A 14,440-nucleotide genomic window follows, 5' to 3' on the forward strand; every position below is an offset into this window, starting at 1 on the left:
CAAGTCGATGCTATTGCCGGTCTGAGCAAAGCAAAGCACCCGTATGTGAATAAATTGATTTTAAGGTAGTTTCCTGTCTGCGATCAGCAGGATCATTGAGGGCCGCGGTGTCTGGAAACGGTATCGTCACCTTCTTGGACAAGTGCGTTAAAGCCTTGTCCACCCTGGGCGAGGATTCCCACCGTACCCTGTCCTGTGCAGGGAAAGGATACGCCATAAGAATCCTCTTGGGAATCTGCAGTTTTTTGTCTGGAGTTTCCCAAGCTTTTTCAAATAACGCATTCAGCTCATCAGATGGGGGAAAGGTTACCTCAGGTTTCTTTTCCCTAAACATGCATACCCTCGTGTCAGGGACAGAGGGGTCATCTGTGATATGTAAAACATCTTCTATTGCAATAATCATATAATGAATACTTTTGGCCACCCTTGGGTGTAACCTCGCATCATCGCAGTTGACACTGGAGTCAGTATCCGTGTCGGTATCAGTGTCTGCTACTTGGGACAGGGGACGTTTTTGAGACCCTGAAGGAGAGTGCTGAGGTTCCTGCAGAACTGATTGACCAAACTAAAGGTCCTCAGAGACCAAAGTATCGAACTTGTAGAACTTAGCAAACTTGTTCGAACCTGACCAAGTAGCTGCTCGGCAGAGCTGTAAAGCAGAGACACCCCGGGCAGCCGCCCAGGAAGAAACCACCGACCTAGTAGAGTGGGCCTGTACAGATTTTGGACACGGCAAACTTGTTGTGGAATAAGCATGCTGGATAGTAAGTTTGATCCAGCGTGGAATAGTGTGCTTAGAAGCAGGACACCCAAAGTTATTGGGATCATAAATAACAAACAGTCTTTCTGTGACGAGCTGTTCTTTTCACATACACCTTCAAAGCCCTCACAATATCCAAAGACTTTGAGTAGCGGAGGTGTCGGTGACAACCGGAACCACAATAGGTTGGTTGATGTGAAACACAGACACCACCTTAGAAGTTGCTGACGAGTTCTGAGTTCAGCTCTGTCCTTATGGAAAATTAAATAGGGACTTTTGTGAGACAAAGCTCCCACGTCAGACACGTCTTGCTGAAGCCAAGGCCAACAGTGTGACTGCCACGTAAGATATTTTACATCCACCTCCTGAAACGGCTAAAACCAGTACGATTGGAGGAAATGCAGCACCACATCGAGATCTTTCCAGGGTTCAAAAGCCTTATACCCCTTTCAGACCGCCTGTGGGTGGACGGACCTGGGAGCTCCCAGGGTGCGACCTGCCGCCGCTGTCTGCAACCCGGCATTTTGTAGGTTAATGAAGTCAGCGGTGCTTGGAGATCACATGATCTCCAAGCTCCGCCCGTAAACACACGGGCTCCTATTCACACCGCACAGCGAGCAGAGCTGAACACAACTTAAACCCTGCTCGCTGCGATCCGATATTTCAACTCTTGCAACCTTTCAGACTGCACATGAACATGGGCTGTGTGTGCTCATGTGCCAATAACCCGTTTTCACAGCTGGCGGTCTGAAAGGGGTAACCGCTACCCGGGCTGAGGCCATAGCTGGACATGTAATTGCATCTACACGCAAATAGACAGACTTGAGATAGGTCTAAATTTTTCTATCCGTGGCTTCCTTGAGGGAAGACACTTTAGGGATATGTTAAGTAGAGCTTATAAATAGGTGCGCTACATGAGAATGCACCATAGGGGGAACCTCCCACGTTCTGCAGGAAGGAGAGGATAAAAAGACACTAGTCTTTTGGGAGCTAGAACAATTTGCCAGGAGTAATCCATGCTTTATGCATGATCTCAGTAAGCCGATCTGACTGAAGAAATTCAGCCTTAACAACCTTCTGGCGTTTAAATACTGGGGCTTTAGGCTTCAGAGTCGGATCCTCATTTTGTATGTCAAGAACTGATTTGACCGCACGCACTAGTGCGGGGAAATCCACATTAGAATGTCTCTCCTCCTCAACCAAGGGGGATTCGGATGGAGACATATCCTCCTCCTCTACCTCCTGAAAGTATGCCTAAGAACTTGAAAGCTGCGTAGATTGTGAGGATGGAACAGCACACCTATGTGCTTTGACAGCTAACAGTCTGTCACTCTAACATTTGCTGACATGCTGATGATGATGATGTTGATGATTTTGCAATCAACCTTGAATTAGGCCTTTTGGGAGTAAATTTGCCACTGTGGTAATTAAACCACACACTAAAAAAAAAAAAAAAAACACCCTACAGTAAAGTGCTTCTTACAATACTGATTGAAATGGTATATGGTCGTTAGGTCGACACAACTTAAGTCGACAATCGCTAGGTCGACCACTGAAGGTTGACACTGGCATTAGGTTGACAGGTCAAAAGGTGGACATGAGTTTTTCACATTTTTTTTTTTCTTTTACATTTTGGGACTTTCATACTTTAGGATCCACGTGGACTACAATTGGGAACGGTAACATGTGCCGAGCGCTGTGGTAGCGGAGCGAGGCACCTTGCCGAAGAATTGCGAGCGAAGCGAGCTATGTGAGGGGACACGGTGCACTAATTGGGGTTTCCCGTCACTTTACGTAGAAGACGACACCAAAAAAAGTCCAAAAACTCATGTCAACCTTTTCACCTGTCGACCTAGTACAACCCAACGACCCATACCTGATTAAAATGCTACATTCATATTATATGCATTTATTCCTTCAACCCAGGATTTTATTTGACTTCATAGCTGCATAACTTTCTGACAGCTGGTACTCTTAAGTCTTGTTTTATACTAAAACCTGTTGTACACAACTAAATATATTAAAATATTCTGCCTAGAAATATTCTTTGTTTTCTAGCATTCAACCACTTGTGTAACAATGTACATACTTCTCTACTAAACCATCTACTTTCAGTTTATAACCATATTTTTAAGGGGAACAATAATTCTGCCCAAAACCAACCCCTGTGATGCTATAATCACCCCTACTGCAAATCATTCCACCCAAATGCGAGCAGAGGACGACATTAGGCTGCTCCAAATTATTAAGTTCAAGTAAATACATGTTATAGTAAAACAAAGAAAAAGAAATGCAGCTTGCAATGCCTCAATTATACAAAAGTTGTGTCTTAAAGTTTCATTTCTGCTAGCTTGCTCACTACTTGAAGTATTGTTTGGGGTAAAACTTATAAAATCATGGTGACATTATAGAAACACAGAACCACAGTTCTTAAGAAATGAACTCACTTGATAATAAATTTCCATGTGTTTGCATGCAGCGCATGATCCATTTTAGACACAATTGAGCAAATGTCTAAAAATATATGCAACACTGCAAAGAGAGAGATAATCAAATTAATTATAATTATTCTGTAAGAGAACTTTACTTTGTAAAGTTATCTTAAAAACAACTTGTTATATCTTGGATTTAAAAAACCTTAAATACTGTACATTGTTATTTAAATATACAGATGTTCCTTCTTACATCCTAGTTGTAGTTGCGCTAAACAGCCCTCGATTGCGCGCATGTCGTGGCGGTACTCGGAAGTGCGAGAATATTTTTGTGTTCATTTACACGAAAATGCGTCTTCGATACAAAGTAATATAATATCACGCACAAGCTGCTTCTGCTAATTAAAATGATATGCAGCATGCCTATATTCTGTGTGTAATTGCGGCTCTATCTGCATCCGAAATGCCACGTTACAGTGTTTTTCATGAAACACTGTAGCATAGCATTTTGTATGCAAATACAGTAACAGTCACACACAGAATATAAGCAGAAGCTGCATGTGTGTCATATAACATGACTTTTTGCGTCTAAGACGCATTTTCGTGGAAAATTGCAAAAAAAGACACTCCATGCTACTAAGTCACACAGCACTCAAACATTATGTGTAACACAATTTGTGGCGCACGGAGCAAAGATGTAAGAGGATACATCTGTACTCTACTGTATATTATAATTTTTATCATAACAGACTGTTGTGTATATAATTACCAATTACGCAGCTAGTGACAGTGGGAGCCCACACACTCTTAACCTGAACACCAAGTGAGTAAATAATCATATGAACTTTTTTTTTTTCTCACAACACAAATGCTGTTATGACAGTAGCTAATGGTGTTCATGCTTTAGAGAAGAGAGAATTAAACATTGCCCTCACCCAACAGATGTCTGCTCTCAGAGAAGGAGAAGCAACTAATATGAGCTAACTGAAATGCACCAGTAAGTACCTAGTAAGTAGATATAAAACAGACAGCACCAAAACAAACATATTCTGTAATATATTGTAATCAAACTGCAGGAGACATGATAGAAACTTTCAAATATATCAAGGGTTTTAACAAAGTCCAGGAGGGAAACATTCTCCAAATTAAGATAAGTATTAGTACACGAGGACATGCACTGAGACTGGAGGGAGGGAGGATAAGGGGAAATTTGAGGAAAAATTACTTCACAGAAAGGGTAGTGGCCAAGTGGAATAACCTCCCATCAGAGGTGGTAGAGGCTAAGACAGTGGAGCAATGTAAACATGCATGGGATAGACATAAGGATCAAACAAGGTTAGAGAAAAAAATAATGTAAAAAACGAAAAAACAAAGGAGCAGACTAGATGGGCCAAGTGGTTCTTATCTGCCGTCAAATTCTAAGTTTCTATGTTTCTAAGTCTAATAGGCCCTACACACTACGCAATAACACTGAAAGATATGAACGATCTTGAGTTATCGTTCATATCTTTCAGTGTGTATGCACCAATGATGAACGATGCACGGCCCCGCGCTCATTCATCGTTGGTACCGGGTCGCTTATACATGCATGCCAATATGGACAATCTCGTCCATATTAGCATGCAGGGCTATGAGGTAGGGGGGCGGGGGAAGGAGGGAGTGAAGAAACTTCAATCACCCCCCCGTCGCCGCCGGGTCGCCCACATCGCCCGTCAGAAATGGTAGGCGATGGCAGTGCCATTGTGGACCTTTGACAAAGCTGCCTGGAGCAGCGAAACGCGTTAGTTGAGACCTTGTGTGGACTTTTGCTGACCAGCACCACCATTGCACCACCTTCTACAGTCAGGACCCTGCACTTCATTTGTCTCCGTAAACCAGGACTCCACATTGGCACTGCCATCGCCTACCATTTCTATAGGAGAACCCACTCATTGGAACACGGAGCATCCATTGAACTGTGAACCAGGACTCCAACTATTGCTGCCGTTGCTACACGAAATTGCATCTATGGGAGCCTCTTTAAATGGAACACAGACTTGGTAACCACATCCAATTGGATGAATTATTATACACTTGGTCCGTATTCTCGACTGTATTTGTGCTGGTTATATATATGCCATTTGGTGCCAATGCATATTAGTTGGTGCTAGTATTAATTAGGTCTCAAAGTCCACCAAAGATCCAATAGTGAGATATAGATTTTATATATTTTCATTTCAGATTGATACTTTTTTATTTGTATAAGCTTTTTTAAATTATTATTAAATACACATTTGCTTAGATCTCATTGTGACAATTAGCGCTGTATATATATTTTTCCTCTCTCATCTTGTTTCCGCAAGGGTTTGACTACCCCTTATTTATTCAGCTGCTAGGATAAGCCACCCATCACAGCGCCTGTATAGATACTTGATATATATATTTCCACATGAACTCATTTCTATTTGTCCATAGCAGAGACGCACAACCTGTTTCAGTCCGAAAGATGCACTGGGAGATAATATTTATTGAACAGGTCTAAACTACTGTTTGTTGATGTTTTTTGTTGTTGTTTTTTTTTTTTTTTTTTTTTGGTAGGGTTTGAGCTTGGGAGGTAACCTGTAAAATAGGATTTTAATACCTACCGGTAATTCCTTTTCTCGTAGTCCATAAGGGATACCGGGGTTCACTTAATACAAAGGGGTAGAGATGGGGTCCAAAGGAGCCGGTGAACTTTACATTTCTACAGCTGGGTGTGCTGGCTCCTCCCCTCTATGCCCCCTCCTACAGCCAGTATACATATCGGCTCCAGATATGATGATAGAGTTTTGACGTCACAGGCTTCCTGGGCCGAACCATGGTAGCAATAACCTATCTGGAAAGGACTGATGTTCCGGCTCCACCTCCATGCCATCAAACTAAGTCACCGTAAGTCCGGGTAGACGAACAGTCCTGGTTGAAGATCTCCTGTCATTGGCAGAGGCCAAGGGTCTACGATGGACATGTTCAGGAGATCCGCGTATCACGCCCTCCTAGGCCAATCCGGGGCAATTAGAATTGCCTATATTCTTTGATTCCTGATTCGCTTTAGCAACCTTGGGAGCAATGGAATCGGGGGAAACAGGTAGATCAGCCAGTAAGGCCAAGGCGACGTTAGTGCATCTATTGCCCTCGGTGAGAGTCCCTGGTTGGCGTGCAATACCAGCGAAGCTTATTGTTGAGTCGAGAAGCCATCATGTCTATTTGTGGGCAGACCCACAGGTCGATGATCTGCTGAAACACCTGTTGGTGGAGACCCCACTCTACCGGGTGGAGATCGTGATTAACAGAAAGTCCGCTTCCCAGTTGTCCACTTCCGGAATGAAGATTGCGGATATTGCTCTTGCATTTCTTTCTGGCCAGAGGAGTATATTTGACACTTCTCGCATGTAGGCTCTTGTAGAGTTATGTAAGCTACCGCCATGGCATTGTCCGACTGGACCTAGATCACATGATTCCTGAGCAGAGGAGAGGCCTGAAGCAAAAGCATTGTAGATCGCCCAAAGTTCCAGAACGTTGACCGGAAGCACGGCTTCGTGGGCTGACTACCTGCCCTGGAACTGAGCCCCTTGGGTGACAGCTCCTCATCCTCTCTGGATCCCGAAACTTCGACCTTCCAGTAGGTTTGAGGACTGTAGCCACCACAAGACGGAAATCCTGGCCCAAGGTTACAGCCGTATTATCCGGTGCATCTGAAGATGTGAGCCGGACCACTTGCTTAGGAGATCCAGTTGAAATGTTCTGGCTTGCAACCTTCCGTACTGGATCGCCTCGTATGAGGCTACCATTTTCCCCAACAATCTTATGCAAAGATGGATCAATACCCGAGTAGGTCGTAGAACCATTCGGACCATCTCCTGGAGTGTTCTTGCTTTGTACTCTGGGAGGAACACCTTCTGAGCCACCGTATCCAGAAACATTCCCAGGAACAGGAGCCGCTGAATAGGCTCCTGGTGGGACTTCTGTGGTATGACAGAAGCTGAATAGTGTGGTCGATCTGTAGCAATAAAGGTTTCCTGGATCTCGCTTTTATCAAGAGATCATCAAGGTAAGGGACAATATTGAACCCCTGGACAAGGAGCTGGAACATCATCTCCGACATGACCTTCGTGGAAACCCTCGGAGCTGTGGACATGCCGAAGGGTAGCGCCTAGAACTGGTAGTGATTGTTGAGCAGGGCAAACCGCAGTTAAGCCTGGTGAGGTGGCCAAATCGGGATATGGAGATAGGTGTCCTTTATATCCAGCGAGACCATGAACTCCCGTTTTTCCAGACCCGCAATGACTGCTTGCAAGGATTCCATCTTGAACTTGAATATCTTTAGGTAAGGGTTCAAGGATTTTAGAGTCAGAATGGCCCTTACTGAACCGTCATGTTTCGGTACCACTAACAATAACCTGGGACTGGACCAACTTTAGGATGGCCTGTTGCAGCGTAACTCGTGTATCCTGCAAAACTGGTAAGATTGGTTTAAAAAATCTTGTAGCCCTGAGAAATAAGGTCCTTTACCCAGGCATCCTGGCAGGAGCTTAACCAGATGTGGTTTAAGTGACTCAGTCGAGCTCCCACCACGAGATCCCCTCGGAATGGGTGGGCACTGTCGTGCTGAGGCCTTAGTGTAAGCTGAACTGGTGCTCTGTTCCTGAGAACCTGCGGCTGCTGGTTTTCTCGTCTCTCGTTGCAATGGAGACACCTCTGGTCCTAGATCTAAATCTGAGAAAACGAGATTTATGATAAGAACTTAACGTTGCTAAATCTCTTTCTGTGAGGTACACTGGGCTCCACAAGGATTAACATCGGGGTGTAGAGTAGGATCTTGATCCGAGGCACCAACAGGCTCAAAGCTTTTGACTGTTCCCAAGATGCACAGCCCCGCCTCCTCTATAACCCCGCCTCCGTGCACAGGAGCTCAGTTTCGTTAACCAGCCCAATGTAGTAGAAGGTACCAGAGAATACAAATCGCTCGTAGCCAATTACACCACACACTCCCTACAGGAGAGGGTATCAGCGGCTATGCCAATACCAACCCAAAGAAGGTAAGTGTGTCAGGGTGGGCGCCTTGTGGAGCCCAGTGTACCTCGTAGAAAGAGATTTAACAACGGTAAGTTCTTACCATAAATCTCGTTTTCTGCTGCGGGGTACACTGTTGCTCCACAAGGATTAAGATCGGGGATGTCCTAAAGCAGTTCCTTATGAGAGGGGACGCACTGTAGCTAGCACAAGAACCCGGCGTTCAAAGGAAGCATCCTGGGAAGCGGCGGTAACGAAGGTAAAGAACCTTATAAACGTGTTCCCTGAGGACCACGTTGTCGCCTTGCACAGTTGTTCAAGGTTCGCACCACCCAAGACGGTCCAACCGACCGAGTAGAATGGGCTGTAATGGTAGCAGGAACCGGACGACCAACCTGTACATAAGCATGTGCAATCACCATTCTAGTCCATCTGGCCAATGTCTGCTTGGAAGCAGGCAAGCCACGTTTGTGAAAACCAAACAATACAAAAGGAAAATCAGATTTCCTAATGGAGGAAGATTTCTTCACATAGATACGGAGAGACAGTACCACATCCAAAGATTGCTCTTTGGAAGACAACTCAGGAGAATTAAAGACCGGAACCACAATCTCCTGGTTAAAGTGGAAGGAGGACACCACCTTAGGTAAATAACCTGGCCGCATTCTAAGAACCGCCCGGTCACGGTGAAAAATCAAATAGGGAGACTTACAGGATAAGGCACCCAAGTCCGAGACCCTTCTAGCTGAAGCAATAGCCAGCAAGAATAGGACCTTATGGGAAAGACACTTAAGGTCAGCAGAGGCAAGAGGCTCAAACGTAGACTCTTGCAAGGCCTCCAAAACCACCGACAAGTCCCAAGGGCCCACAGGTGGCACATAAGGAGGCTCAAACCGCAACACACCCTGAGTGAATGTATGGACCAAGCAGTAGCAAATCTAGATTTACCCTGCACCAGACTAAAAATAATTGATTGACTGAATCATGAAAACCAACTAGGCAAAGGCAAATTAAGCCCAAATGGGCAGCTGTTCTTGCGTTGGAGGTGCTCCCAGGAATAGTGTACCAGATACAAATTAATTTGGTGGGTGTGGAAGCACCCACACCTCACCAAAAAGAAGAAATTCCTATGTTTGGAGCACTCTTTTTAATGATATTATGTATGAATGGGTGAAAAATGTATTTAGTTTAAAACTTAGCTTTTATTAATCAAATACTCAATTAAAAAATGATAGCAGGGGTGTATTAGAAATATCAATTAATTAATCCCCTTATACACAGTTAGCACAAGAACCCGGCGTTCAAAGGAAGCATCCTGGGAAGCAGCGGTAACGAAGGTAAAGAACCTTATAAACGTGTTCCCTGAGGACCACGTTGTCGCCTTGCACAGTTGTTCAAGGTTCGCACCACGGTGGGCCGCCCAAGAAGGTCCAACCGACCGAGTAGAATGGGCTGTAATGGTAGCAGGAACCGGACGACCAGCCTGTACATAAGCATGTGCAATCACCATTCTAGTCCATCTGGCCAATGTCTGCTTGGAAGCAGGCAAGCCACGTTTGTGAAAACCAAACAATACAAAAGGAAAATCAGATTTCCTAACGGAGGAAGATTTCTTCACATAGATACGGAGAGCCAGTACCACATCCAAAGACTGCTCTTTGGAAGACAACTCAGGAGAATTAAAGGCCGGAACCACAATCTCCTGGTTAAAGTGGAAGGAGGACACCACCTTAGGTAAATAACCTGGCCGCATTCTAAGAACCGCCCGGTCACGGTGAAAAATCAAATAGGGAGACTTACAGGATAAGGCACCCAAGTCTGAGACCCTTCTAGCTGAAGCAATAGCCAGCAAGAATAGGACCTTATGGGAAAGACACTTAAGGTCAGCAGAGGCAAGAGGCTCAAACGTAGACTCTTACAAGGCCTCCAAAACCACCGACAAGTCCCAAGGGCCCACAGGTGGCACATAAGGAGGCTCAAACCGCAACACACCCTGAGTGAATGTATGGACATCAGGTAGGTTAGCAATTTTTCTCTGAAACCAAACCGACAAGGCAGAGATGTGAACCTTGAGGGAGGCCAGACGCGGGCCTAAGTCCAGGCCCTGTTGTAGAAAGGCCAATAGTTTGGCCGTACTAAACTTGAAAACGTCATGATCGTGAGACGCACACCAAGTAAAGTAAGCATTCCAGACCCTATGGTAGATCCGATCAGAACCAGGCTTACGGGCCTTCAACATAGTTTGAACGACCGTCTCAGAAAACCCTTAGCCCTCAGGACGGAAACTTCAAGAGCCATGCCGTCAAAGCCAGACGGGCCAAATCCTGGTAAACACAAGGGCCCTGAACGAGGAGGTCTGGTCATGGGAAGTAGAAGGGTACGATCCCAAGAGAGACCCAGAAGATTCGAGAACCAGTGCCGTCTGGCCCAAGCTGGAGCGACCAGAAGCAGGTTTCCTCCTTCTTACTTGAACGTCCGTATTACTCTGGACAGGAGTGACACCGGAGGGAACTCATACGGTAGCTGAAAGTTCCATGAAATTGCCCGAGCGTCTACGAACGCAGCTTGAGGATCCCTTGTCCTTGCTCCAAAGACCAGAACCTTGTGATTGTGTCGAGACGCCATCAGATCCACATCTAGAAGACCCCACGTGTCCACGAGAAGTTGAAACACCTCTGGATGGAGGCTCCACAGGTCTGTTCTGTATTAGATGCTGGGCCCTTGTCAACGCATTGAACACTGCCCGCAGTTCCAGAATATATGTCGGGAGCAGAGACTCCTCCTTGGTCCACCGACCCTGAAGAGAGTGTTGTTTCAACACCGCGCCCCAACCTCTCAGACTGGCATCCGTCGTCAGAAGGACCCAGTTGGATATCCAGAAGGGACGGCCCTTGCTCAACTGTTGGTCCTGAAGCCACCAGCTCAGTGACAGGCGGACCTCCGGAGACAATGAGATCATGAGAGATCTGATCCGGTGAGGCAGGCCGTCCCACTTGGTCAGAATTAACTTCTGCAGAGGCCGAGAGTGGAATTGAGCATACGCCACCATGTCAAAAGTCGACACCATGAGACCCAGCACTTGCATTGCCGAATGTATCGACACTTGCGGACGAGATAGGAAGCATCGAATCCTGTCCTGAAGCTTCAGGACTTTCTCCTGAGACAGGAACAACCGTTAGTTGTAAGTGTCCAAAAACGCACCCAGATGTAACATGCTCAGAGCAGGAACCAGGGAGGATTTCTTCCAGTTGATCAGCCACCCGTGGGCTTTCATGCACTGGACCGTCAGATCGAGATGACACAGGAGAAATTCTGGGGAATTTGCCAGGATCAACAAATCATCCAAATACGGTAGGATCCTGACCCCTTGACGGCGGAGTGTAGCCGTCATGACCGCCATAACTTTGGTGAAAACTCGGGGAGCCGTTGTCAAACCAAAGGGTAACTCCCGAAATGGGTAATGAAGGTTGCCCACAGCAAACCTCAGATACTGCTGATAAGCTACCGCAATAAGAATATGCAGGTAGGCATCCTGTATGTCCAGGGAGACCATATAGTCCCCAGGCTCCAAGGCCAGAACAATAGAGCGCAGCGCTTCCATATCAAACTTGGAAACTGGCACATGTTTGTTCAAGGACTTCAGATTGAGAATGGGCCGCGAGGACCTGTTCGGTTCCGGCACTAGGAACAGCGGTGAATAGTACCCCTTGCCGCTCTGAGCCAGAAGCACCTGTACTACCACTCCTGTGGTCAGGAGGGAATGCACCACCAAGCGCAGTGTTTGCTTTTTCCGGATCCAGAGGCACATCTGTCAGGCAAAATCGATGAGGGGGACAATTCTTGAATGGTATGGCGTAATCTCGAGCGGCAACTTCCCTCACCCTGGTATCTGAAGTGGTCTTCAACCATTCCTGGGCAAAACCTAGAAGTCGGCCCCCACCCTGGGATCCCCCAGAGGAAGGCCCGCTCCGTCATGCTTGTCAGTTTTGGAAGCTGGCTGACGGGCGGCCCAGGCACGCTTCAGTCTGAGCTTGGCAGGTCTGGAAGCACGAGCTTGCGTTGGGTACGCCCGCCTGACCTTTTGCTTTTCCTGGAGGACGAAAGGGCAGAGGGAAAATACTTTTAGCCTTCTGTGCGTAAGTAGCCGTACTAGGTAGGCAAGCTCTTTTATCAGTAGCCAGATCAGCCACAATCTTATTGAGGTCTTCTCCGAAGAGAATGTCTCCCTTGAAAGGAAGCACCTCCAGAGTTTTCTTGGAATCGATATCCACCGACCAGGATCTCAACCAAAGGATACGTCTGGCCAAGACGGACATAGTAGCAGCCTTGGCCGCGAGCACCCCGGCAACGGAGGCCGCCTCCTTAAGGTACAGAGAAGCCGTGGTAATATAAGAGATATTGTCGAGCATGCTCAGATGCATTGTAAGGCAGTTCCACCTCAAGCTCCTGAGCCTACGACTCAACAGCTTCAGCAGCCCAAGTAGCTACAATGGTTGGCCTATGCACAGCCCGTTAGTGTATAAATCGCTTTCAAAACAACCCTCCACATGTCTATCTGTCGGATCCTTCAGAGAGGTGACGGTACTTACTGGTAGAGCAGCGGAAACAAAAAAACGCGCCACATGAGAATCAACGGGCGGAGGACTTTCCCAATTCTTACATATCTCCGCAGAGAGGATAGCGAGCCAACAGTTATTCGGTGTGAATTTTGTCTCCGGATTTTCCCAGGATTCCTGACGTATGTCAACCAGGTGTTCAGAATGAGGTAAAACTTGTTTAACCACCTTCTTACATTTAAACCTATCCGGATTCTTAGAGACAGCCTCAGGATCATCAGACACCTGAAGCATGAGCCTAATTGCTTCAATCAAATCCGGGACATCCAACAATGACTTCCCTTCCCCATCAGAAACATCGGTGTCCGTGTCTGTGGGATCAGTATATGCACCATCCTTCCTCAGAGGACGTGGCTGGGATAGCAGTGGATTGGGAGGACGTAATGGCCCGTTTAGAAGACGACTTAGTCTTAGGCGGGCGAGAGTGACACTTAGATTTAGTCAGCGACCGGCTCAAATGCTGTAACTGAGTGGAGATTTGATCTGCTCATGGCGGATTAATAGCAGGGACCATAAACTGCTGCATTGGTACAGGTGGTCCCACAGGGGGCGCCATTTTAGTTACAAGCGTGTTTAAAAGCGTGGAAAATGTAGCCCAAGATGGGTCCTGTGATACCCCAGGTGCTACCGACCCACTAGGGGGTAAGGAACCCCCTGAACCTGAACTCTCAGCTGCCATATTCTCCTCCATCACGTCTGCGGCCTCACTACCACACAATGTGGGAGAAGCCCCAGTGTCGTTGCCACGTGTAGCAGAATTGACAATGTGCACAATATCAGGCAACCTGGTACAAGGTATAGCAGCAATATACCTAGCAAGAACACTCGGTGAAGTGCAACTGTGACAGCCCAAACCGGGAGTTCAAGAGATATAAATCTATATGGTGACTATAAATCACAAGTAAAAATACACAGCAAGTATATCTTGTGATACAATCCTATATTACACAGAAAGAAACTTGATACACTTAGCCCCCTCAGGTATAGCAAAATATAGGAGTAGCCCACTGAGTGAAAAACCCTTTAATAAGGCAAACACGCAGCAGCTACATGCACACACACATATATAGTCACAAGCGTACCATGCAGAAATTATGCACCATAAAACTGCACTGGACTAGCAATACAAAGTAATACTCAGTATGGCTATATGTGTCAACAATATATATAACAAAGCACAGTAGATACTGGATGTATATCACAGGGTGTTTGTAGCACACAACCCTGAATGTATGCACTCTTTCTTAAATAACAATGTCCCAGTGACAGGTAGAATACTTAAGTGTCCTGTATGAAGCACAGCACTGGCAATCAGGCGGTTCTACAGAGGAGGATTTGCCCCAGCATTTCCAGGAACAGCTTAGCTCTGTCTGTGATGGCTGCTGGCCGGTAGTGAAGGAGAGAAATGTAGCTCCAGGGTGGGAACATTTGCAGAAATGGCGCCCTGGTGCTCGGGGGGTAAGGGCCACAGGTCAGACCTGCTCCCCCTGCTGGCATCCCCACCGGGCGCTGCGGGCAGTGAAAAGCGGGGTTATGTACATAAAAAAAAAAAAAAAAACACAGACCTCTGCCCTGTAATTGTCCCTGGTGGCTAATGGAGCGGC

The 14,440-nt window shown here is 46.4% G+C and overlaps 1 protein-coding gene across 4 annotated transcripts in view; it reads right to left on the minus strand.

Annotated features, from left to right (window-relative positions):
• FIRRM (FIGNL1 interacting regulator of recombination and mitosis) overlaps nt 1–14,440 on the minus strand; it is a 926,412-nt gene that overhangs the window by 640,879 nt on the left and 271,093 nt on the right. For all 4 annotated transcript variants that reach the window (XM_063940283.1, XM_063940285.1, XM_063940284.1 and 1 more), the window contains one exon: nt 3,208–3,292. In XM_063940283.1, the coding sequence (XP_063796353.1) occupies nt 3,208–3,292 (85 nt within the window). The remainder of the gene's footprint in view (nt 1–3,207; nt 3,293–14,440) is intronic.

Source organism: Pseudophryne corroboree, chromosome 9 (genome assembly GCF_028390025.1).
Source record: "Pseudophryne corroboree isolate aPseCor3 chromosome 9, aPseCor3.hap2, whole genome shotgun sequence".
Taxonomy (NCBI): Eukaryota; Metazoa; Chordata; class Amphibia; order Anura; family Myobatrachidae; genus Pseudophryne; species Pseudophryne corroboree.